At 36.6% G+C, this 27,774-nt stretch overlaps 1 protein-coding gene across 1 annotated transcript in view; it reads right to left on the bottom strand.

Annotated features, from left to right (window-relative positions):
• Window positions 1-3,706: 3,706 nt before the first annotated feature.
• COMMD10 (COMM domain containing 10) overlaps window positions 3,707-27,774 on the bottom strand; it is a 107,761-nt gene continuing 83,693 nt past the window's right edge. The window contains exons 6-7 of the mRNA XM_066338517.1: window positions 4,882-4,941; window positions 3,707-4,251 (exon numbers count right to left, since the gene is read on the bottom strand). Of these exons, the coding sequence (XP_066194614.1) occupies window positions 4,213-4,251; window positions 4,882-4,941 (99 nt within the window). The 3' untranslated portion in view covers window positions 3,707-4,212. The remainder of the gene's footprint in view (window positions 4,252-4,881; window positions 4,942-27,774) is intronic.

Here is a 27,774-nt window from a genome sequence, read left to right on the forward strand (position 1 = left end):
GCAGGCATTATTAAACTTCGTCGTTATTTTACCGTAATGTGAGAGAATCTTTGAAGATATGATATGCCAGTACAGCCAAGCAATGAAACGTTATTAATGTTGGAAACAAGCCTATGAGAATATGAACAAGTGTGAAAGGGAAGGTTGTACTATTTTATAACAATAACCATTTTTCTTCCTTTGACCAAGGTAAGAATTAGCATGTCAGTAAATTCTTTATGCTTTGAAAGAACAAGACTTTGGAGTCCTTAAAATCACACTGTAGAAATGAAGCTGCAGGTTATTACTCAAAATGTATGTGTCAGTAAACCTAGGAATTAAAGAAGAATTTGAAAGCTTCTTCTGGAGAGCCAAAACAGGTTCAGCAGTTAGTCAAAATTTGAGACATGAAAGCTACATTTGTCTAACTATATCTTTTATTTCAACAAAAATAAAATGGAAAAAAATAACGGATATTTCATATTTGTTTAAAAAACAGGAATTACATATCCAAGTCTGAACTGGGCAGAGATAATCTAATGTATTTGTATTCAACAAGCATTAATGTGCAGTTAGTGTTGGTTTTGCTTAGTGATGTACAAGAGGTAGCTCTTCACCAGTAATTTGGTGTTTTTGAGGCAGTTCTCACACTGGCTTTTCCCTTAGGTCCAGAACTCCAAATCTTCATATCAAAATATTACTGATGCTTGGTACACCTGAATCAAAAGATCTTCTTTTCCAATGGTCCATTTGAGGCAGATTTTGACAGTATAGTTTTAAAAGAAGTACAGTCACAAAAAATACTGTCTTTAATGTCTGAACAAAGATGAATCAAATGTTTTTAACATGCACTGAAAGATGAGAAAGAAGATTTAGTAATTCTCACTCATTCCAATTTCCAGTTTTAGAGTTCAATAAATCTCTGCAAATATCTTCCTTCAATACTATGTGAAGCATTGGTAATTTCAAATATGGATCATGTCCAAGAGATACCACTGGCCAGTATGCTAGGATCCTGAACTGGAAGGAGCATGGGATGCACCCCTTTTGTTTTCTGCAATAAAACCTTCAAAATACCCTCAAGACTCATTGTTCAGTTTTTTACCAGTACACATAGCCAAAGCTTGAACACCTTCAGAATGTACACACTTGTCTAGGCTCCCACACCAGCCTGGGTGTGTTTAGCTCTGTGTAGTCTGCACACTGCCTTTCTCCCAGAAAGTGTCTTTCTTTCTGACACCCCTGAGGCACTGGGTCTAGTCCCTGCTCCAGGCAGATCTACCCAGGCATCACCCAGCCTGTGCCAGTGCTTGCTTTTCCTCTTGTTCACTGACACTTTTGAGATACCAGGACTTGATACAAACGAAGTAGAGGCAGCCTCTCAGGGGAAGACTAAACTTCCCCTCTCCAGGTCCACTTAGGCCCAGAGAGAAGCAACCAGGATAACAGCCTTTTCTGCAAGACCTAACAAAAACCCTCAAAATTCTTCTGCTCGTTCTCAGCCAATTTTCTCTCCTTAGCCGGGAGCACTTAAATTTAAGTGACAATGTTCTTATCTAAGATGTTACAGGTTATGCCCTCACTCCATAACAATGTACAACCCCAAAGCTTCCCATTACATACAGAAAAGCCTTTTAAACTAAATGTTTACTTTTCAGCAGCCCTTGACTAAAGGTAACCATTGTACTTAAAATAAATTTTCGACAGTAAGAATTCAGTGCAGTTAGTAAAAAAAAAAAAAAGGCAGCCACTGTAAACAAATCATAAATCTTTTATCTGCAGACAAGGATAAACATTAAAAAATGTACAGAATTATTGCAATCTTTGGCTTTTTCTTCCCTTTCAACATAATTTTATATTTTTCAAAAGAATTCCTGTTAAAGTTAGATTACAAATCGGTTTTTCATTATCCCACACTTTGATCTTGGTCAACTTTGCACCAGGGTTGACACCTCTGGGTTAGTTTGAAATACTAGATGCAGTTATACAACTGGCTAGTTTCCACAGTTAATTCTGGTTTACTTTCATTCCTCAATGTTCCTCCTCCTATAAGGTTTTCTCTCCTTCTCCTTAATATTTACTTTGTACATATACTTTTGTCATCTTTTCCATTGTTTCTGCTCTCTTTCTGGTATTTTCCAACAGTCAAATTCCATCCTTGAGAATATCCATTTCTTTACCCCTCCTTCCTTTTTCTTCTGCTCCATTTCTTCCTAGTCTGATTTCTTTTTTTCAGATGTGCCTGATGATTTGTCCAACAGCTATGGCTCTCCAAACTAGCCCAGCCTTCATCTCCTCCTGCACGATTCATGTAAGTGATTCATTCTATGAGTGCCTACACTCGCAGAGATGACTTAACCCCCTCAATTAACCACCTTAGTATGTCCTGTATCCAAACAGGAAAGTCTGAACTCACTTCAGACCTGACTTCCAGAACATAAGCTCTGGACACTCAGAGAACAGGCTCAAAAGCAATGTTCTTGCACAAAGCATACTGTGCCACAGGACTGCTGGAGGAAGACATGTCATGCAGAAGGTTTAGCCTCAGCTGCACTAAGTATGAAGCACTGCTACTGTCAGCAAGCAGAGGTAATGGTGGGGATGTGTCCACCTGCAGATATGCACCAGTCTATGCAGTGTGAGATGAGTGAGCTGGCAAGCTCTTGTGGAACAGCCAGACCAAGGATGTGGGTGTCACTGTATCTCCACAAGATATGGCACGTTTGACAGGGGCTTATGACAAGACGTGATTTTGGCAGCCAGCCTCATGACCTACAGTGGATAGCTGAGGATATTCTGCAGTGCACTGGTGACTCATTTCTTCTTCCAGGATAACAGTATTACTGTACCAGAGCAGTAGAGTATCATTAGGCATTTCCTTTAATAGCTAAGAACTATGGTAAGTTTGTGTTTTCTCTTCAGTGCCCTTTACTCACACATAGGCTGTTAATGGCTTTATCATCTGAATCTATTAATTTTCAGCTTGGACAACTTGTGCAAACCTCACAGTATTTTAGAGCTGACAGCACAATCCCTAATAAAAAAGCAACAAAAAGGCACAAAATGTCCCTGCAAAAGCAACAAAGCGGGAAATCTGGTGCAGGAGCACGTAAACTATTCAGGAGAACCAGCTATTCAAAACATACATTGTGGTTATACTTTTATCTACAGTTATCAGCAAACAAGCTACAGAAGGAAACTGTCTGGTTTGTTATTAACCATCCCTGATGTAGCCATCGGGAAGAAAAAATTCTTAAATCTCTCAACAGGCAAATTTCCTCTCACCTTCTATAAGTCCAGAGCCCAGAGGCATATAGTGTGCAGCAGTGAAGCTGCCTGTCAACAAATGGCAACAAACAAGAACTAAGATGACTTTTACCTTTCTCCTGCTGCTCATGAATCATATGGAACCAATGGGTGTATGTATGGCTAATTTGGCCTTCAATCACTATATTTCAATTTTTCCTGTTCAGTGTAAAAACACAGGTGGGTAAAAACAGCATGAGGAATGATCAACATAGCTTTCAGAAATCTGATTTTTCCCCTCAGTTACACACCATACTTCTTAGATTCACTAGTGGGCATGCAGTGCTAAGAAGCCATGTTTATTTTCAGTGCCACCAGTAAACACTGAAATGAGAGGTACTGTTGATTATTTCAAAGAAAGAAACCCCACCAAACTAAAATAGAACAAAGCTAACAAAATGAAGTTTGACTAGCCCCAAAATAAACTTTTAAAATTCTGAATTTATTTTGACAAATTTGCAAGAAGCATTAACAGTTGTGTGAATAATATTTAAAAAGGATAGATATTTGATTAGCTGTGTATTTTCTTACAATTTCCACATTTATGTCTACAAAAAAGGGTTTTTTCCTGTTCTGTCACTAACATGCAAATTACTACCAGAATCAAGAAACATGCATAACAGGATGAAAAAATATTTCAGAGTAGCATTCTTTTCATGGGGGGAGGGGGTAGGCAGGGTGTCTCCCCACTGGAAATAAAGAAGACATTTTTCACAACTGCTAAGCAAACAAGAGAAAGTCCATTAGAATTTTAGACCCTTGAAAAATACTCCTGGCTAATTGTACTGGTCTAAATAGCAGATAAGCCATATAATTTCAGAAGAAACAACCCGCTGAATCCTTCAGGAAACACAGCTTGGCAATCTATCTTCAATTCAAAATAATGAGGTGGCAGAAGCATGATAGAGAAATAAGTCTTCAAAAACATCACATAAGGGAATCCAGCTGTGCTTGTATAGTTTCCAGCTATTTAAAGGAAAAAAGAGAAAAAAACCTTCATCATAAAATGTTGTTTAGAAACATGCAAACAGAAATATCCAGCATCTTCAACTACGCATACAAAATATATTTGCATATTAATATAAAAATCCTGTACTCATGAATATTTGTTTTCACATGAAGCTATTAGAATTCATTGCTGCAGTTTAAATATTCAAATTTTAAAGAAACAGTTGTCTAAATAGTACCTCTTTAGCATGCACAGATGTTTTTCTGAGAATTTCTAATGTCTAATAACAAGGAAAAAAAATAGAGTTCATTTTGACTGGATTATGGGCCAAGCATCTTGACTGAAGATGTAACATGAAGATGCTATTTCCAGAGAGATCCCCTCTGTCAATCAGCAGCTTGTCCTCCTGATCTAACTGCCAAGTGTGCTTACAGTGACCCAAGCCCTGCCTATTCCAGAGCTGAATGCACAGATTTTTCTTGAAAATTGTCTATGTCTATTTCTTCTATCAAAGAAATCAAACTGCCTTGATTTAAGCTGCATTCCTTTTTTCCAGTTTTATTAGATTTAATTCATATAGGCAGCACTTCCTGCTGAGCAGCATAAGGTGTTTACAAAGAAACTATAATATTGTAAAATCCACAGACCTTGTTGTAGAACTCAAATAGCTCCTGATGGCTAAATTCTACAAACACCTTCTTCAGGCTCTGTAAAGAAGAAAGAAAAAACAAATTTTAAAAAAATAGTAATAAGCATACTTCTTTCCTCTTTTCTTTTTTTTTCCTCTTCTTTTCTCTTCTTTTCTTCATTTCTCTTTTCTCTTTTCAACATTCACTCCAGTAAATTTTAATCTATATGAAAGACAATGGTTAGTTTCCTTCAATTTACTACAATGTTCATTGTACACGTATATTTCATTTAAGTGAAGAATTCAAATCTACCAGTATATCCATTCTCCTCCTGTGAAGAACAGTAACAAAGTAATCTATGCAAAGAATTTAGTTACATTATTTTTAAGTCAGACAAAAATGAAAGATTACATTCATCTTTCTCAGCAGTCCATCTAAGATCTGGTAAATACCATTTCACAGTGACAAAGTCAGTAGTGTATTTGATTGAACAGACACAGCTATTAATGTACTGCATAGGCACAGAGAGCTGATACTTCCATTCATTAATCTAACAGTTCCAATTTTAGCGTGCTGACACTGCTATAGGCATCCATGCAGATTCAGCCCAAGTTAACAATTAACATAACAGCTTCAAAGCAGTGCTTAAGCACTTAAAAACCCCACAAAATAACACAACTGATGAAAACTACTGTAGATAAAACAGATGGTGGTAATAATCCTCTGCATGCATACGCTGATATCTGTGGAGATGGGGGTTAAATTAAAGCTTCTGTCCTGCATAACTTGCTTAGGGCGTTCTACCTTCAATCACAATGCAGATCTACCCACACGGTTCCCAGCCTCATTCCTCTTATTTCACTTTGTGACTTTATTTATTTAGAAGTAAATTTCTATTTCTGCACATTCTCTTTGTTTTTCTTAGACTTTTCGAGGCTTGGAGACATTCCTGAGGATACAAACTGCACTTCCATAAACACTAATGAGGCTCTGTGAAAGCCAAATCGCTGGACACCTCTACTCACAAAATATTATCAGCTGAAATAATGGACACACACCACGTTTCTTTTAACTGGTACCAAATTCATGAACCTCATGGGTCAACAGAAAAACACTTGTTTATCCACTCAGCTCAAATGAGCAAGGACTTTTGCACACAGACAGGGCTGTAGGCCAGATTCTGTGTACTCAAAGCAATGCAAGTCTCAAGTTATGCCAAATAATGTCACTGAATTTGGCACACCCAATGCACAAGAGCAGCAGAAGGCCTGGGAACACAGTATAGCTACTGCCTGGTGCCTGCTCCTCAAAAGGAGCTGTAAGACACACAGGAAAGAGATAAAATAACTGGGGCCAGCCTGTCTGGTGCAATTCCTCCTTCTCGTAATGCAGAAAGAAGGATCCCTTCCAACAATTTCAGGACAGCTACAAAAGCCTAGAAAAGGACCAGTGATTTGCATGAGAGACCACTCTTCCTCCTCTGGGAAGCAACAATGCCATACTGTGAATTGTATGGTGAATACAAAATAAAACTACCGGGACAGCAGTTTTCTTTGCCATGACTCCAGCTGATCCTCCCTCCAAAGAGCATAATGACATGACAGGAAAGTAAAAGCATTTTAAAGGCTGTCTAACAGTAAAGAAACAAAAAAAGAAAGCAAACAAGGGGTTTTTTTTCAGAAGAGAAAGTGGGTAGAAGTAAGAAGAAAGATACACGAATAGCAAAGGGATCTACCATTTCAGCTGAAACATTTGTTTGGCATTTGCCTTCCTAGAAGGATTCTGGTGACAGAATGGAAGGAATCAGAACTGCAAAGAGGGGGTTCAACAAAAGGAAGATATAATGTATTTTAAAAGTTTATCAGTCACAATTAATAGCTAGGATCATTTCTTGAATGATTTCTGGAAGGGGAGTCTGCTGGATTTTGATATGACAGTTTTGCAACGGCTCCAGAAAGGAGCAGAGAAAGACATCTGACCATCAGATCTCATGTCTCCAATCTCTGTGTCTAGTTCAAAATGGACATCTTCTGGTACTACTTGAGATCAGCAAGCACAATCAATTCTTTTTCTCTCCCTCTCTCTCTGTCTCACTGCTTGTCTTTCAGTTTTCTAACTACATTAGTTACTGTTAGTTTGAAGATAGAGTATGCTAATAAAAAAAGTGCACACCTTTTGATTCATATTCTCTTTACACTTAATAAAAAAACCCACTATGCTTTATGAACAGGATGAGATCTCTCTTTCCATTATAATTTAATAATCTCAGCTGGATAACTAGGACAAAACTTACGACTGTGGCAGGCAAATGTCTGTGGAGATCTACGAGAAATTATGCCATGCTAATCTATGTTTCTGATCTGGCGTGGGAGTAGGAGTGTCAATGGGAGAGAGGTGTAAAAATTTTGTATGAAATATGTTGTTTATCTACACTTAATCGTCTGCTAAAACACATTTGTTCGTATGTGCAAAAACCTGCTACATCTACTACACCACTACAACAGAGTAGTGTCACAAAAGAACCCATGCAGAAGTATGGCACCAATTAAAAATGTTACTTTCCCACATTAAATTTCTCATTAGCATGAGTCCATTAAGGAAGGTGACAAATTATCTGTATTATGTGGGCAAGAGTTCCTATATAAATTACAAAAGGATTGTATAATAACTAGATCCCTCCAAAAAGCCCTACTTCTCAGATAATTGATGGCCCCTATTTTTAGCTGAGATATCCATAATTCACTTATTTGCTTTATTCTGTGTGAATATAAACAAGTGCAATTAAAACTGTGCACCACATCCAGTTCTTCATTTACTCAGTAAAATTGTCTTTAAAATTACTGTATAGATAGAATATTGCTAAACCTCCCAGAGCAGGCAAATTCCTAATATGCTTAATGGAATTTTACTCAGATAAACATACAAAATTACAAACACCAATATTTCAGCTGTAACTAGAACACGAGATGAAAAAAATCGCTTTCAGCTTACTTACTTAATTAAATATCACTGTGGGCAGACAAAGCCTCAACCTATTTATGAAAAGTACAGCTAAACTGACTTCTTTTATCTGCACATACATTCAGATGTTGCCTCTGATCTAGTATGTGTTTACCAGACGTAAATAAGAAAACAGCAATTGGCTGGATGTCTAACTTTTTCTTCTTTTTATCAAATGTATCATTTTTTCCCTCTTTCCTTATAAATATCGTCCCATCCCTCACCTTCACACTACTCTCTCTCTCATTTTTGGCATCTCATTTTCTCTTTCTTTTTATCATCTTCATGTGAAAGAAAACTAAACTGAGCAACCAGAAAACTAAACTGAATTTATTCCCACTGTCATACTCTGTAACTCCGACAGCTTTTCTAATTACATCCCAAATTTTGTTGCTGTGCCAGTGTTAATTCCTAGTTCCTACTTTTAAGAGTTTAACCTTGAGTGTGACAGTTTCACAGCATCAGAGAAACACAGCTGAACATGCTATTCTTATGAAGACAAAGGAATCTCTAAAGTACCACACGTTCACTCTTTGGGCTGCTTTGAAAATACAGAGACAGGCTTTTTTTCTGACACAATACCCATGAAGGGTGGCAGGGACTGCACCGGAGCAATATGCTCAATGAGTATTGAGCTAAAGAGTATGTGCAGCACATTAGCTAAACAAAACTGCTGTTAAGTTCAATGTGTTCATCTACTGTAAAAGATGACAAAGCATTACATTTACTACTGGAAAGGTCTGTCTGAACTGCAGGTGTCACCAAGAAAAGTCTTTATTACTCTGAATTCACCGCAAGGAATACATTAACAAGCTTTTCACAAGAAATGTGTAGTTTTACATGTTTGGCCATGTATCACTAGTGAATGTATTTTAAGCGTAAAAATTAGGTTTCAGTGCCATTTTGCCTTCATACATCCAGCTGAAATCTGATTTGATTCCTCCTCTTCTCTCACCCCAGGGTTGTATCTATTTACAACTAAAAGCCTCCTGAGAACTGTTAAATTTTAATAAGTTCAACTGATTAGGGTTGTTTTCTCCCCTCAGGTATCTTCTCACTTACTGTCTGCTATTATTTTAAAAATCATAACATCTTCATCAGTTTCTAAAATCAAATTTTCTTTGGGGATAAAGAGGGGCAGGGAAGAGTAAAGAGAAACAAGAGGAAAATGAAGATAAAACCTTTGTATTCCCAGTCAATATTAATACATTATCCTAACCAAAACAGCCATTCTGAATGGTTGGCTAATTTGATGAAATAGCCACAGTCTTTTAATATGCACTTAGCTTACAACCACCACCAAACAGTTAGGAAAATTTTTAGCTGGACACAATCATCCGCATAAAATTATGAAGATACGGGTATACAAGATATGTAGGAGTCTCCAATTTCCTGTTATTTCAAATTAACCAAAAAATTTCCCATTATTTTGGTTAACTATTTTGGTAGTAACTTTTGCAGCAAGAAGGTAGCTAGTGCCTTCTAAGCAAAAATTGTCTCCTTCAAATACTTCAGAAAGCAGATGCAAATTTCTGGTTATAACCAAAGGATTGGGATTTCCTTTTAGGGGGTTGGTTGGCTGACTGGTTGGTTTTACAGTGGGGATGTTTATTTGCTTATAGTTTTTTGTCGGGTTTTTTTAATACAGTGCTCTAGATACTCCTATTTTAATAATGCAAAAGCCTTATTACTAATGACATAGTTTTGCAACCTTACATACTACACAGCTATTCCACACATTTAAGTCCCCAACCCCATGTGTAAGCACAGAGTAAAGCACCAGAAGTTTTAAATAAAAACTAAACTTCTGGTTTAAAGCTAACTTGAATAGAAGAAATTGATATTACTGTTCTCAACTACAAAGCCATAACTACTTAAATTTTTGTCGTGGTCGGCAGGAGAAATGCAGCAATCGATACGACTGATCAGCAAGACTCAGTTTATTTAGAAAAGTTTACACAATTTATAGCATGCCTAATGAAGCTCATGCATAGTACTAAAGCAAGCTCACTATTGGTTACATGATAAAGCATTAACTATCTCCCACCTCTGCATTCCTGTGGCTCCTGCTACACATTTTGATATTGTCCAGAAGTTACACTCAAGGACATGGTGCCCCTGACTATATAGATAAGGGCTGACTCCTGCTGCTATACAGCTGCAGTGTGTTTACATGACCTCTCTCAGCCAACCATTCCTCTACATTAAATGATGTTGAAAAATAAATGCCAAGTATTTGAAAGCAAACGGAGGGATAAGCTGAATTATGTAATATATTTATAAGATAAATATCTACTGATAATGATAATGTTCTGTGACTGAGATGTATGTAAAAAAATAAAGTATATTCAAAGCTTTTTAATAGTAACTAAGTTAAATAACATACATCCCAGTCTTCATATTCTAATATTACCTTTAATACTGTCTCAAGCCCACATCTTCATTAGTTTTGAGAGAAGACTATTCTCACATTTACTATCCATTCTCCAATTTATTCCTGTTAGATTTCCTTAAAATCTCAGATATAACAGAATGATATGGATAACTAAGCTAATCAGTTTATAGACAAATTCAGATTCATTCCTAAAGAGTGCATTCTTACTAGCCTACATTTCCCTGTGGACTTATCAATTTTTGTGCTACATTAATACAGGCTTCCTTTAAACTTGCATGGATCCTGGAGAACTGTGCATTCACCTAGGCACTTACAACTTACAGCCCGTTTTCCATCTGCATCTCACAGAATTTATCAGAAAGTTTGAGCTGCTTGGTCAGGAAGATTAATTTTAAGAAGCGTATATGCATTAAAACAAACAAGCATCTCTTGGAAGCACAGCTGTTTCTTAGCTCTCTGCATATAAGAAACAGTAATTAAAACTTCATATTCTTTCAGCTGTAGATGCATGTGATTCAGCTCAGGGATTCAGCAAAACACAGGGAATTAAATACAGACTAATATATTCCTAATTAAACTTCTTTCATGTCATCAAAAAATGTGACCTTCAAACTTCATTTTTTCCACGCTTATCTCCATTTGCAATACCAAATTACTATTTTTGTGGAGAAAAATCATGTTTCACAATTGAATTACATGCATTTCAAGTTTCAGTGTTATAAAATGTAAGATACTAATCCACTCTTCCTGACCAACATAATAGCTAGTTCATAAACATAATGCGTTCTACCTTACAAAGTTGCATCTCTTTTTCATATAAGCTTAAGAAATTCAAATTCCTTGTGGATTCAGGGAGATCAAGACCTGCATCATATTAAAGATGTCTTTCCCTCTCTTTGCAACCTATATGTAGGCATCCTAACCAAGGTCTGTGTCGACTCGTAAGACCTAACCAATGTGTTACTGGAATTTCTGGAGGTACATACAGCTATATCTTGAAACTCACTTCAGGAAGTTCAGGATCATTTAAACACGTTTGCATGGAAAATTGCAAGAATTAATTTATTGCCCAGTCTAGTAATAAGGCAACACATTCTGCAGGCACTTGAAGACCTACAGAAGACCTGACATACTCCCAAAGTGCAATAACAATTTTTAGTCACTACCATTTTCATTACTCCTGTTTCTCTCCATCCTCAGAAAAATATCCATTACTGGCTGAACGAACAGATGCAAACCTATAGACAGGAAATGAGACACAACTACTAAAAAGACACAGGCTGAGAAGATCACAGAGCATTAGAGGCAGACAGATCTCATTTTTCACAGTAGCTAAGAAAAATGCTTTTAAAACTGAGAGAATTATATAGGAAAAAAACCCCTAAAACTACAGTTTTCACCTCAGTGCATCGTGTCAGAGTAAATACCATCTTGCTAAAGAAAAGAGAGACAGAAAAGCCTTTTTTCCAGCAGCTGTATCCAAGCAAAAGTGTTCCTAGGAATTTACATTCCTATAAGTACCTGTATTATTTTAGTTGGCCTTTTAATGATACTTTTGCACGGAAAACCTCTCAAAACCAGAAATCTAGAGATGAGGGTTGACACTTCTGTGCAGATTATGTTAAATATACGTTCAGAAAAACATCGCAGTGAACAAACACGCTTTTTGAAAAGATGAGTGGTAGATGTGTATCAGTGTATGCCTATCACTTAAAAGCATGTATTTTATGTTGATACTTCCCTGTATGTTGCACATACAGAAAAATGGCTCATAGAAGGTCTGTTGAAAGGCTGACTTGCTTTATGTCAGTTCTGTATTTTGTATTTACCTTCATATGCCCTTTCCTTCTTTGAAGATAACTACACACACTGCACAAGCTCCTGGTTGATTCCTCAGTAGACTCACATGGATTCAGTCACTAAGAGCAACAAGCATCTATGCCCATGAATGTTGTTGTATTTTCACAATGCAATAGCAAAACATGTATAATTTCCAAAAACAGTATATCCAACAAACGTGTTTAAAAATCGGTTTATTCACTGAAAGGCTGCCACAATTACTAAAAATGTCACAAATTAATCTGAGGAACACAGGTCCTAATAATCATTTCCTTCTCTCACTATCTCATCACCATATGTTTCATCTCTCACCAAATTTTGCAAATTCTACTGTACTCCAAATAGTGCAGAAAGCTCTCTGATGAAGCAATCTTACTAAAAATTAAAAAAAAACCAAACCCAAATACTCCTTTTCCTATTAAATTTCACTGTATCAAGTTTGGAAGGAAGAGTTTACAGGAAATCACTTACACCCTAATTGTTGAATACCTCTTATACTGTCTGTAACTATCAAAATACAACATTTTTCTTTAGTCAGAACTATACTGTGATAACTGGTTTTATTCCTCAGAAGAAATGAAATTCTTGTCTTTCATATTTTGGTAACCTCATTTGTCACAGAAGTTACGATATTTAAAAAATCAAGTTCAGGAACACTGAAAGGAAAACTAGATAGTTGTGACTCTGTGTTTCTTTTATTTCCACTGGGGCTAGCATGTATAAGTCTTCAAAACCCTAAAGACCAGTGAGTTCACATTTCCATTCTTATGATAGCTCACATCAAAACTGGCACAACAGTCTTACATTCACCTCAAATGACAAGGAATTCACTTTTCTTTTACTTATTGTGTTCACAGATAACCTCTGCTGAAGAAATGGGAAGCGCCTACGCATTCTGGCACCAGGAACACTCTCAAGCTTTTCTGACCTCACAAGTTCACCGGATTTGGTGACAGCTGATGCCAGTTTGATCTGATATCACATTAAATTTTATGAACTACATATCAAAAAGATGTCACACAGCTACAGTTGTGAAATATTTTCATTATTGAGATCAGAAAACAGTCAAATTCTAGGAAACTAACAGAACTGATTGTAAATATTAAGTGCAGCATTAGCCTAGTATTGTCATTCACTGATTTAAGATTATGAGCTTAAATGGCAAACAGTGCACCATGGGTAAATGTCCTGGAACAGTGAAGCTCAGCCTACAATATCAAAGGCATACTGAGAACCCTTTGCATCTAGATATACAATGGTCAAAACCCCTATTAGCAAGAAGAGCAGCTCAACACCATGCACAGAGTATTTTAAACACCTCCTCACACAGCTTGCTTGCAGCTGATGTAATTAACCTGGAGTTACAAATACTTTCTGTTCTAATCAGTTACACATCCAATGTTGGGTGTGAAGCTGGATTTAGAGGAAGCTCAAATTGTCATCCAAACCACTCAGAAAGCCAGGAATTTCTTCTCATCTAAAAGTCAGATAAAGCCTCCTCCGTCCAGAGAAGAAACCTGGGTTGTTATCATCTGTATCCACATCTAGAGCTACAGATCCAACAGAAATATTATATGGTGAAGTCATGCAGATGACTAACACTTTAAGAAGGCTTTATGCTACATTTAAGACTGGAGGAAGCTGGCATCTTTTTGAATTATTACCTTCTGAACCTACCTGGTTCAGTAAGAAAATGCAATCCTGTATTTTTTTACCACAAAGAGCTTTTCTTTCTTCATCACTGGTATGCCTGACAGTATCTATTGTTTCTATTGTGGCACAAGAAAAGGGGCTGGATAAGAGATGCCAGCAGTACGAGGAAAGGTCTAAGGAAGCTCAGATCCACATGAAATCAGTGCAACTGATGTTTAAATATGCTTAAATATTTACAAAATGTTGAGATTAGGTAATTTGAAAATTAGTTATTTTTGTTTGAAATAGGTCACTCAGAGTATCACAAATTTGGATTTTATTAGGCAGATCAGCAAAGATAAAATGTTTGGGGCTTTTTTTCTTTGGTGCTACAACGATGCCAGCAACTGTCAGAAAGTATGTTTTTGATCTCCAGTGGGCAAATCATTCCAGCAGCTAGCAACTGGGGGCTTGCACACAAATCTCAGCTGCTGAAAGACAAGGAAGTCATGCAGAAATGAGAGATGTTAACTAGCAGTCTAGTCCCCAGCAGGATCAAAGACAGAACTCTTAGGGAATAAGGTTGTCTGTAAAGTAATGCATATTTTATCCTTTTTTAAAATGTACTTGTTTTGATGAGGAAGTCACCTACTTACTATTTTTACTGTATTCTAGAGGGCTGTAATATATCTACAGCTTTTGCTACAATGCTCACAATCTACAAATAAGTGGTGGTATCTCTTCCTTGCCACAAGCAACCAGCAAAGCCTTGAACCAGTGCTACCTGTTTGTATCAAGGACACACTGATATCAAGAGTGAAAATTTTGTTTACTGAGTGTAAACAAAATTACTTTGCATCACTAGCCTGACCAAGTAAACATCAACATTTCTCAGGCAACAAGGCACAGTAAAAAACTGGAAGAGGTCATTAAAACCTAAGTTTCTCAAATTGGACAAAAAGCTTTGCCTTTTTACAAGAATTACATATAGATTACATGGTCTTCTCTTATTACAACTCCACAAAATTGGTAAGTGTGAAAACAATCACTTACTACAAAGCAATCAAGCGTGAAAACAATCACTTACTACGAAGCAATCAAGCAACAACTTTCCCATTTGTCACTGAAGATTACATATATTCTAATGACACAAAATGAGCTGTTTTGCATTTCGGACAATGGGATTTCAATGATTTTGCTTTACTACTTCTGCTGACAAGTTATTTAAACCTTGATGCAGTGGAGTGGTGTGAATTCTCACTGCTTGCTGAAAACTGGACAAAGTGCTAAGGACAGAAAGTACAAGTTCGGTGTGTTTTCACATATACCAAAGATGAAATGAGCTCTCTCACCCACAGTTTCCTCCAAAGCCAGAATATGTACATAAGTGTGTAAGTAATATCCTCTCAGGAAAGGAAAAAACTATTTTTATTTTTATTAACATAAGCAACTCAAAAAAGGCTATCAAAACCCTTTTTATTTTCTTCAAGCTATTGAACTACAGTTTATCCAGGTTTCTTTAAAAGACCTATTTTAAAAGCAAGTAATATGAAGGAATACAGTACAAAATTCATATTATTTTACAGATGGCAGAAGCACAATCCAGTATTCAGGCCAGCTGCAATGGTTTTAATAATTATCAAAATGAAGATACTTTTTATGCTTCTCTCTCAAAATGAATCCACTTAGCTCTCAATTAATTACATTTTTCTCTTTCAAGACAGCACTTCATGACTTCATGATGCCAAACTAAAATGGTAGAGCAAGCAATAAAAAGTGTATGTAGTATAATCTTTTCACAAAGATAGACATGAAATTAGTATTTAAACTAAACTTAATGTCTTTTTTATCTTTTTAACATATGAGTTCTTCAAAGGGAAAAATGGAATAGTAAGATGTTAAAGGTCAGTTTGTAATTACTATTTTCTTAGAATTGCACATCATTAAGGCTGGAAAACACCCCTCCAAGATCATTGAACCCAGCCAACCTTTGACCAAACACCACCCTGCCAAGTAAATCACAGCACTAAATGCCACATCCCAGTCATTTCTTGAACACTTCCTCTACCACCTTCCTGGGCAGTCCACTCCAATGTTTAACCCCTTCCAGGAAGAATTTCCTCCTGATGTCCAAATGGACAGCTAGAGCTGCTGGCGGCCATTTCCTCTTGTTCTACTGCTAGCTCCCTACCTTTCTGCAACCTCCTTTGAGGTAGCTGTTAGTACCAAGGCAGTGTCCAGTTGCATTTGAGGTCTAAAACTGGCCACTGAGCAGCAGAATGAAGAACCAGAAGAATGAATGGGTAACAGCAGTCTTAATAAAAGAGCATATTAAGGGTATCTGTGCTTTCTTACTGGTGTGACAGAATTAATAGCTGAACACACACTTAAGGGAGATGCCCACTGTGTTCCACGCATGAGAAATGTTTTGTATCTGTTGAAGAAAGTAATTCTACAACCCTGAACAGAAGACTGAATTGCCCAAATTGCAAACCAGTTTCTTTAATGAGAACAACAGTCTAAAATACTTAGGAGCATTATTTTTAAAGGATTAAAACACTATTGTGAAAGAGAAGTAATGCTATTTGGACTGTTTTGTTTATTTTGTAGATAAACAGGTTAACTGGTTTACACCCATAAACTAGCCAGGACTCTATGGTCAGGCAATGGCTCTGTGGGATTAGAGGCTAACTAAGGAATACATAGATCCAACAGTTGAATTGACAGTTGGCAATCTACTTTTCAAACTGATAAACACAGTACTTGGGATTTTGTGGCACTGGTAATATCCTCTAAATACTTCTATATAATAACCTTCTAAAGCTGAAGCCTACAGAGATATGAAATTCTAGAATGTAGTAACAAAGCCTGATACTACTAGAGAATGAGCCAACTGAATAAGCTGCATGTCTGTATCAGCAAAAACTTTTGATAAATATTCAAAACAAGGTTTTGTATTTGAACTAAAATGTTTCTCCAGTAGTTGTTCATATTTTCTATTTGTTGAAAACACTGAAATGTGAAAATAAACACATGAGAGGTCAAAAGCTATAAGCCATTTAACAATAGCTATCCTTGCTACAACAGTGAATGAAGATCCAGGATACTGAAGATCCAGGAAGACTTACCATTCCTTTTTTCTTCTGGGAACTAAAACTTTCCTTTCTGAAATACACACTTCAAGATTAATCTATGAATGACAAGAGATTCTTAAGACATATTCCATTGTAAGAAGAAGAGAAGAGAGCATTTACCTCCAGTAGCAAAAACACAGGTATCAGCCACAATGCAGTGATTCTCCTCTGTTCAGCATTTGTAAAGCTTCATCTGAGACACTGCATCCATTCCCGCACAGCCCCAGTACAGGACAGATATTTGGAAACTGGGGGGAGTTGATGATATGAAGGGTTATCATCTGGGTATACTAGATGTGAAGAGATACTAGAAGAAGGTTTGCTTAGTTTTTAACAGGGTTAAGCGTAGGGAATCTACCTGCAGTCCAATTGTCCTGGGGTAATTCCTTAATGTTATTTTATTCCATATCTATCTGTGCCCATGAATTCTCACCGTATCTTTAAGACCCTACAAATGAGAACCCTGGGGTGAGGGGGAGTGTGCTATCACCAGGTGCTTTCCTGGTTTTTGCCATGTGGTATTTGCATCACTGGTTCTTTGGTCTTCGCTTAGGCAGTGAATTTCTCGATTGTGGGCTCTCTTTTCAGTTTTTTCGTTTTCCTTATCTATGAGAGGCTGCAGTCGTGGTTTCGGGTTGCCCTGGGGAGGTGTCTGCCCACAGTTGGGTCCCTGGCCAGCGCGCCCCGCCGGGGACAGGAAACACCAAGTGGAGCCCGGGATGAGCTGCCTTGCCCCTCCACCCTACACAGCCGAGGCTGTCCCTGAGGGGTCTCAGGAGGGGCATTTCCAGCATTTCGGGTCTCTTTGTTAGCGTGGCAGATTGTGAGTTTGTAGCTATCTAGCTGTAACTTGCTGTTACCTTTTTTATTCTTGCCTGTTGCCAACTTCTTTGTTACTAAAATGTTCTTTTTTCACTTATATCTGATGGTATCTCATTCATTACTGGTGGGAAGGGATTAGTTTGAATCAAGGAGGAAGTTACTCATTTCAGACTGCCTGTCTCTTTAAACTGTCTCAAATCCATATACTTATATGTAACAATTGTAGCACTAAAATGTATCTCTGTGACAGGTGATTACAGTTTATTTTGTTGAATACTTCTGTTAAGGGAGTTCACCTCATAACAAAGAATCATGTTTGGCAACAAATAATAACCATCCCTGAGTGGAAGTATTCCAAAGGAATACCATTTCAATCCATTCACGGCCACTCAATTTCTCCGAATTTCACAGGGAGCTGATCCAAACAAAATCCCTAAAAGCTGGAAACCCCATCTTTTAGATGGCCACTGTTCTTCACTCTTAGAAGATCTAGATCTGGATGCACAAGTTATTTTAAGAGATATTGACTGATAAGCAGTGAGAGTGGGCCATAAAGATGATCTAGACAACTTGGTAGGTGGCCAGTGAAGTTCACAAGAGACAAGGCTGTTGAACTTGACTTGATCCCAAGTCAAGTCTTGGGATCCAAAAACTAACTGCCTCCTGTTTGTTTATCACCACAAGCTTGAAAGTGCGGCAACTGGAGTGTGATTAAAGAATTCCAGAACAAACTTCAATACCTCTGAAATTATAGAGAGGGTATAAAACATCCCAAAAGAGCAAGTGTAAGAGTGAATACCCAAAAGGTCCTGAGCTCTTGGGTAAAAAATTGCCACTATTAGTCAGCTATACCTCTAGACACCACCATTCAGAGCATCACTGGGCCACAGGGCTCTTGGTGTAGCGGCAAAATGCTATGGTGTCCTGGGTTGTAGTTTAGGATGTATTCTATCACCATCTTCAGTTAATGGCCCATCAATGCCTTTTGCATGACTCAGAGGTAACTCCCTCCGGGAGTTCTCTCTTTAATGGGCCATCAAGGCTCTCTTCCATGACTCATCATCCCACTGTGAGATGCTCCGCCCATGGGAAGGAGCCAAGCATTCTCACCTGGATATAAGCTGGGATTTGGGACAGTAGAAGCAGCCTTCACCCACTGGATTCCCAGAGGATTGGAGCTACCAGACCTTTCTACGAGATCACTGCTTCAGGAAGACCACCTCGTGTGGAGTGCTTCCATCACCCTGATCAGGTTGTATTCTGACTCTGTCAGTGGTTTTTCTTTTTGTATTTATTTTATTTTATTTTCCTTTTCTCCTCATTAAATTTTATTTCTGACTTAGAGCCTCTCACTTGGTTTGTTTTCAAACTGCAACATATGCTCAGATAATACAAGGAGCTAGATTACTTTCAACTGCTGAAACATGCTTAATAGGAAGTCAATACATTAATTTTGCATTAATGATTGCATAGCCCGTTCTCTCTGACTCTAAGACAGCATAAAAACACAAGGCTGGCATAAACTCTGTATTAGCTGCATATATTCTAGTTAATGTGACAGAATGGCTATCTTGTACCCAACATTACAATTCTTCTGTGAGCAACCCAGCAGTGCAGAGATATAGTATTAATGATTGTGAAATCATGCCTTGACTCCATGGCTTTAACTTAATTGTGAAATTAGACTTTATTTCACAGCTGGGTACTGACTGGCTATGCACTGAAATGAAAATGCTATTTACAGGTCAGTATGTGGCAATACTTCCAAGCAAACAAGAGACTGAAGAAGTGAAGATAGAAATCAAAATGGGGCTGTAAATTACCTTGCTGAATGCTCTTACCCAAAAGCTGCCTGGAATATTTCACTACTCTGAAGCCATACCAGAATCAATCTCAAAGCTGCCTGGAATATTTCACTACTCTGAAGCCATACCAGAATCAATCTCACAGGCCATTATTCAGACAATAATACCAACAATGGTTACTAGAAAATGCTGTATTTACTACATAACTCTTTAATGCAGCATGGCATCATCTGCCTAGTGCTGCAGTTTCCTGTATAATATGTTTTTCTAACACTGATTTCTGGAAATCAAGTAACACTGACAGAGACTCACAATCAAAACTTACAGAAATTAATAAATTTTTAAGGCAATTTACTTTTGTTACCTCAGATAATACCAGCATCCCACTGCTTCTAGTTGCGGACTACAAAAAGTTCCAAAAATCTTCTCTAGTTGAATGACTAAAGTTAAAAGCACAAAATAATGCAATATTTTAAAACTAAATATAACTTTGTCACAAGTAATGTTTTCCACCCTGACCACTGTGGTTTAAATAGCTTCACAATCACGAAAATGTGTGAAATCAGTTGTGACTGGGGATTACAAAGAAAGTAATTAGTTCATGCAGCTCAGTCTAAAAATCAACACAGACCTTGGAAATAATGGACCTCAGAATCAAGGGTCTGCAAGAGTGGCTTCTGTCCAGCCTTGCCATCACTCTGTGTTCTAGGAGCAAGCAGGAAAAGGCAGTCCTTCTTCTGCCATCCCCGCAATACCCCACTAGCTGATACCTCACTTCAGTAACAGTCTGTCCCCTGTATTTCCACGGCAAAAAACAATTTCCACAGTTACAGACCACCATAAAGTCCATCTATTAAAAAAATGTACTTACAATCAACTTGTTCCTATTGAATAAGGATTTTACTAGAGTGCTTCAGTAGTAACAAAGAAATTTTTTTTAAAAATATATATTTTAAAAAGTAAAAATTTTAGGTTTTGCAGTGATGAAAACTTCCCTCTCCATCAGTGCAATAATTTTTTAATGCCTTTAATTAAGTAAGCAACTTCGAAGATTCTCTCATTCACTTGATGTTAAAGTCTCAGAGTATGCCAACTATTTTTGCCAGTATAGCTACTTCTCAGTGAACTACAGTATTATTTATAATAAATGCTTTATTATTTAATTTGTTTGGTTGGGTTTTGTGGCTGCTTTCCAGTGAACTGTAGTGAACATGTTATTTGGGCTTTTTAAGTTCTTTGGAGGGGGCCCTGTATTATGAAGCCTACCCATGAAATGGTTCTTTCCACACTACCATTACCTAGTAGACGGTTTTGCCCTAAAACGTATGGGTAAATATATAGAGTGCATATATAGAGCATTCATTACTTAAAATCTTGTATTCTGTTCTTGAAAACATTTTTTTTTCACTTCAAGCTTTTTTGACCAACAGGGACAATGCACCTGAAATAAATAAACTCATTTTAGAGATAATTTTTAACAAAAATGAAATATGCTCAAGGGCATCCACATTTTATGTAAATGCTTAGCATAAAATGATTTTACTGTGGTTAAGATAAGTATCAGTGGACAAAAAGGGGGAATGGAACAGGGTAAAAGTATCAGTTTTTATTGTATTCACTGAATTATTAATAAACCAGTGTATTATTACTGCAATGGTGTACACAAGTGTATAAAAATGTACACAAGTGAGCTTTCCAGCATTCCTGAGAACTGACCAAAGATATACCACATCTGTTCACAGGTTTGTGTGTCATCTGCAGCACTGCATGAGATTAAACTGGCTATACAGTGTAATGCTTTCTTGATAAGTTTATCTAGCCACAGCTCTGATGTTCAGGTCTACCTTTTGTAAAAAGATGAAATGACTTGCAAACGCTTCTGCTGACTTCATTTTCCTCTTGATCCCCAACACTAACAGCTGAAGTTTTAAAAGTGGCACTTCTGAAAAAGCTTAGGAGACTCTAAGAGTGGTAACTTGCCTCATACATCATTTCCTAACAGCAGTTCATGTTTTTTACTAAGAGTAAAGTGCAGATCTGTATAAATCAGTAAATTCAGTTTCCCCATGCTGTAATGAAGAGCTGTAGCACCTTGACTCTAAAGTTATTTTATTTTCAATCCAGGTTTGGACATCTTTTGCACAGGAGATGATGTGAATTCCTATACCACCTAGATTCTACTTTCATAGTCCAATAGAAAATGTTACGTCACACAATGTATTTCTTGAGAAAACCCTCATGCCTATAATATGAAAAAGTCCCTATCAAAAAATTCAAACTGAAAACTCATTTGAAAATTGCTTTTCAAAAAATCAAATTAATTAACAAGCAGGTTTTAGACAAAACCATCTGTCCATTACAAAAGACAATTAATATCTTTGTCCACAATGTTAAATCTTACATGGCCATAGAAATACTAACACTTAATTCAGTACTGTATCATCTTGCTAGAGAGAAAATGTAGAACAGTTCTTTTGTAAACTCTGCCAAAAATGTATGAGATATTTTTTGTTTTGGAAAATTTATTTTTTTTAAATCCATAACTCTTAACTATCACACACACTAAAAACCCACATGCATTCTAAGTGAAGTAGATCAGAAGCAGGCAGCATATACTAACAACAGTGGGCCTATTAGCATGGACTCAGGATGCCTGTCTTAACATGAGCAGGTCACATGTCTGTACAGCAAGCAGACTGACAAGACAAATTTTCCCAATATGCAAATCTTTTGTCCCAAACTACTTTTTTGAAAATTATGACAAATGCATTTTATACAGTCAGAATAAAACAAGTAAGTGTTACTAGTTTTAAAATACATAGCTGTATTTGGTTTTGCTCAAGTAGAACTGTCAGAGGACAGAAAAAATAAAGTAAATGAGGGGAAAGTTACCATTAACAAAACTAAGCTAGGAAATGCATTTTTTTTCTGCTTTAGAAATTATTTCAACAAGAGATTGAGGTATGTTACAGGAATATCTAGTAATACCATGGAAGCCAGAGATACAATCTTGGAGAAGGAAGATATTTTCATTGTAGAAACACATACTGACTTGTGTTGGACGGGACCTTAAAGGTCCTCTAGTTCCAGGAGTGGACAGGAATGCTATTCACTCTATCAGCTTGCTCAGGAATCCATCCAACCTGGCCTTGAACACTTCTAGGGATGAAAAGTGCAACAAATTTGATTTTGCAATATCAGAAAATCAAAGAATTCTGAAAAACAATGGCATATTTGATGCTTAACTCCATTCCTAATCCAAGTTGATCCTAAAGCCCTCTACAAACTTTTCAAACTTGAAATCAACTCAGTGGCCCAGAAAGAAACACCGTTTGTCATGCTCTGCTAACCAGAACTGCAACGCCATTTAAATTCCACAAACTTCAAATGGTAAAAGCTCTTCAGACTCTCTCTTCTCCCTTCATGCATTTGCAGGGTAAGTATTTCAAACACTTTGATATTGCTGTCAAAGGTCCTTGAAACTACCTCTTGAAACAATGTGTCTAACCCTCAAAAGTCATCAAATGCTAATTTATTTTCCACAAATCTACTTGCATTATCAAAAGAACTCTTCTGTGCACGCATTTAATTGACAAAATAAACTTGTAAACACATTCTCGGGTCATTACAGTTTTTGTTTAGTGTTATAGAATTAGACCAAATTGCCATTTCAGTTTATTTCTAGCTCAGAACATAAAACCTGACAAATTCTCAAGCAAGTCACCCCACGTCAGAATGCCAGAAACTACTGAACAAAGATCTGGAATGAAAAAGGTAAAGGGAATGTGCAGGCAGAGCTTCCCTTAAAAGATAATCTGCTTTCCAGATTAAAAAAACACATAATATTTTCAGATTTCCTCTGACTGCACACTCTGAAACCAATGATTTTAAAGGTGGTATCCGTGCATTTCCATCAGACACCTTTTCAGAATTCAGCTGGATTTCTTGAGTCTCGAATGAATTTATTTGTCTGATAACCTTTAACAGACCTCTATTCATAGGCTTGTCCCATCCTTCCTTACACTCACATAAAGTTTGCAACCACATTTTTGAGCACAGCTTCCATAGGATTATTACTTCCGTGACCATACCAACATTTTAGCTTCAATTAAAAACACTTCCTGATGTATCAGCTCAGTTTATAAAGTCAGTATGACTCAATGACAGTTGTATTGCTAATCTCAGCAAATGTCTTCCCTCCATCTGTTAATTATCATGCCATTGTCAAATTAAGGGGAGTATATTAAGTTGCTGCTTAAAGGTTATACTGCATTTTATCCACTCAGCTTTAGAAAGATGTATTTTATAACGCAGTAAGGACAAATTTGCTTTAACTCCCAAAGCACCTTGAATCTCAGTTCCATTTTTTCCACTTTATTCCAGTTCCCCTTTCCTAAAGAATCTAGTTTACTCCCTAGTTTTCTCCAGAACTCACAGTTTGTGAGGTCTTCACTTTCTTTCATGAAACAAAAAACCCCCCATGCTTAACTCCAGGAATAGGCCAAATATGACTTTGAAATGTGAATGCACTTTAGAAAAGCATGATGTTCTGCTTTTAGTTCTATTTTTAAAAGTAAGAATCAATGTGGATTCTGAAAAAAATTATTGCTATTGTTATTGATATTATTACATTATATCATAATGAAATAGAATTGCTCACCATCAACTGTCTTGCAAATATGCATTTTTTTCTACAGTATTTTTTTAACACTTGGATAATTCCTTAAATTTTGCATTACCATTTTTAAAGCCCTCTTTTTTATAAAATGGTGGTTCTCCTTTAAAATTAGGAATTCCAGAATATTATAACATTTTTAAGTAAATACAAAACACAGTAATTGATTTAATTACTGTTTCTGCAGATCTAGTACATATTGTTTCTTCTACACTCACACTTTTCCAATTTAAGAACCCCATAATCCCTTTTTTCATCAAATATTGGATAAAAATAAATGTGCCAGCAATGAATAAGCATTAAATTTACAATAAAAATACTAAAAATCTTATTCAGACTACAAAAACTTGATTAGGTTTTTAGCTGCCAAAGCACCTATTGCTTCTCTAGAAAATATTTTTCCTTCCTTGTGCAACCCCCTATGCAAGATATCACTTCATCTACTCAATCCCTTTATTTCATTAAAATGTAACCTGCTGCTCTACTGTAGAGCCTGCTGCTAAACACTAGACTCTGCCTAAACATGTCTAAATATGCTTCAAGATTTCATACAGCTTTAGGTGACAGCACATTAATGTAAAAAAGGATTTCCACCCAGACAAATCTGATAATGACTTACTATAGTTGTCAATTGTTTATCAGCTTATGTTAAAAGACAGCTGATTTCTGTGCATATGCAGCTGGTTAAAGCACAGTTCAGGATAGTTCAGCTTACCTGCTTTTATCCATATGGAGCAAACTAGATAATGTGAGTCAGTTTTTCAAATTTGCAAAGACTTTCAGGCAGAAGAATGAAGTTAGATGTTACATTCTCATAACAGCTTAGCCTCTTCTAACCATTGCAAAACTGGTATGCAAATGCATGGTAAGAAGCATAAACCAACCCAAAATCGAACATGCAGCTGATTTTCCTTCTTCTACCAAGCTTTCAGAGAGTTTTTTCAATAATAAAGCAACAACCTGTCTGAATTTAGTAAGTAAAAAACCCTCATATTTCTTGAAAAGTATTTAATCCCCAACACCCTTTATAGCACACAAAATACTTTTTAGAGCTTTAGTACCCATCACATCGCTTTATGTTTTTACAACAACCAAGAACACTTTATTACTGGATTGGCGGTTGTTTTGTTTGTTGTTGGGGTTCCTTTGGTTTCTTTGTTTGATTCTTTGTTTGAGGACCTAAGCTGCTCAAATTTTATCCACAGGACATATGGGTAGACCCTTCAAATTTCTTAGGATTAGCTGGAGTTTCCTGTAAGCTAAACAAGAATAATATTGTAGCATTCACATATGTCAATATTTAAACAATTCATTTACTTTCTATTATCTTTTTCTCTGCCAAAATAATGTGATGTGTTTCACCAAGGCTTCTGCTTATCATGTAGAACTTCTAATTAGAACAAGAGAAATATTTTCATCACCTTTACCAGAATTCTGTGATTTTTGCAGGCAGTTGTATTAACATAACTCTAATTAACATTAAGGTTTTTAATAGACACATATACAATAGGCAAGCTTATTGTTCTCCTAATACAAGAAGAAAAAAAAAAAAAGAAGAACACTATAAAGCCATCATTTACTGTTAATGACTTGATGAATCTTTAGTCATAAAATAATACTCAATATTTAGTGTTCTGCAGGAAAGCAGAGAATTGAGACATAAAAGAGAAAAAAGTCTACAAGACATGTACCCTGAATATAGAGAAATACTTAAAGAGGCTGAAAGTGATTTTTCTCTCTCCGTGTATGTGTAACAGCACTTTTCAGGAACAGTATCTACACCTAAGCAACTGTTAACACTAGTGTAACAGTTATTTAAACTCATTTCTGTTCTAGCCTGTTACCCTTATAAAATTCAGCATAACAGCAGCGCAGTTCTAGCTGAAGGTCTTGCTGTGTCCTCAGCTTCCTTTGTATGAATCTCAAACACCAGCTGCAGAGACAATCTTTGCTCTTCATTTGGCCAGTTTTCCTTGTAGACAACTTGTTTTTTTGATTTTTGTCTTTACAGCAATGAAGAAAACAATCTGTTGAATGCACATTACTGCCTTGGTCCTTCCATACAGAAGTCATTTGACATTTGATAACTCTGCAAATTTACTGGCACTTGTGCAACACAAAGCAGCTCAACATTTGGGCAGCTTATGATTTCACAGTGCATCTGCAGAGGTCATACATAATAGATACTTTTCTGAGGTCCATCCAAATAAAAGGAACTGAACAAAAGCAATCTGTGCTGATGACATCAACATAATCATAGCTGGAAAACATAATGCTGCAAGGAATATCATGTTAAAATTATATTGTAATGGCCAGTTTACAAAGTTCAGTCAATCTAGCACTCATATATGCAGGAAATATTATACATAGTATTCTACATCATTAAGCATACAGAGTATCTAGAAAGAGAAAGGGAATACAGATCCTAAGGAATACTAAAAACTTTGCATTTAACATTATGTCAGTGGTATAATGCTACACCACTAAATAGAGAGAAGAGTCACCAGTATAAAGGCAGTGAGAGTTTACCTCAGCTCCCCCAAATTCTTTCACAGTGCAGGATTCTTTAAATTTATTACAGAGCATAAATACAACAGGAGCTTAAATATGACTGAGAGAGAAAGAAGAGGGTAAAAGAACATTGGAATGAAAACCAATCTACATAAATTAGACAAATATTCACTTCAAATTGAAATAAAGGTTTCTAAATACTGTGACAGAGAAGCCTGGAAGAGTCTTGCCATCAAAGTAATGGGGAAAAAAATCTGTATTAATTTTACAATGAAGATCGGAGAACTTACAAAGGTGCTATAAGACAGCTCAATCTAATGAAAGCAAGGAAATAATAGCAGATTTTTAGCTTCAGATTCTTGAATTTTCATCTGAAGAGTAATGCACCCTAAATCAGAAGGTATCTCTGAGTGCTATATCACCCAATATATTAGAACAAAGTAAATTCAGAGGCATTAGAGAATATTAGTTTCTCAAAGTATGATACATCTTAAGCCACATTAAAATAAACAAAAAATATCCACTGGATATTGACAGCTAAGATCAGCTAGTGCCATAAGCCTCTGAACCTTAAATTCACGAAGCTCAAAACAAAAAAGCAGCCACCCACACACCTCACTCTCTGCCCACTGATTGCAACACTGTTGCTAATTTGACCCAACATGACACAAAGCTTTCAGTTCTACATCCAACACATCGTCAATAGCAACAGGTACCCTAACTTTATCAGACCTACAAAATCTCAGAGGCAGGCTTTTTACTACTGTGAAGTGACAAAATAGTTTATCAGATTGTCAGTCCATTTGTTTATTTTGCTTCAGTATATGTGACAGGTTGTAAGATAAAAATCCACTCTGTCCAGACCCTCAGTTTTGTCTACAACCCCCGAGATACTGGGTACACTAACCAGCATCTCTCCCACACCGAATTTTCCATCAAACATCTTAAACCATGTTAGACTCAGTGATGTCAGAAATAGCTTCAGGGAATATTGTGTATTGTCACTGTGAAACAGGCACAGCAGGTTACTTCAGAGAATAATCTCTTTCATTAAAATTTTAAGAAGTGAAATATCATCAGATGATTCATTCTCTGCAA

The sequence above is a fragment of the Sylvia atricapilla genome, chromosome Z (assembly GCF_009819655.1).
Source record: "Sylvia atricapilla isolate bSylAtr1 chromosome Z, bSylAtr1.pri, whole genome shotgun sequence".
NCBI lineage: Eukaryota > Metazoa > Chordata > Aves > Passeriformes > Sylviidae > Sylvia > Sylvia atricapilla.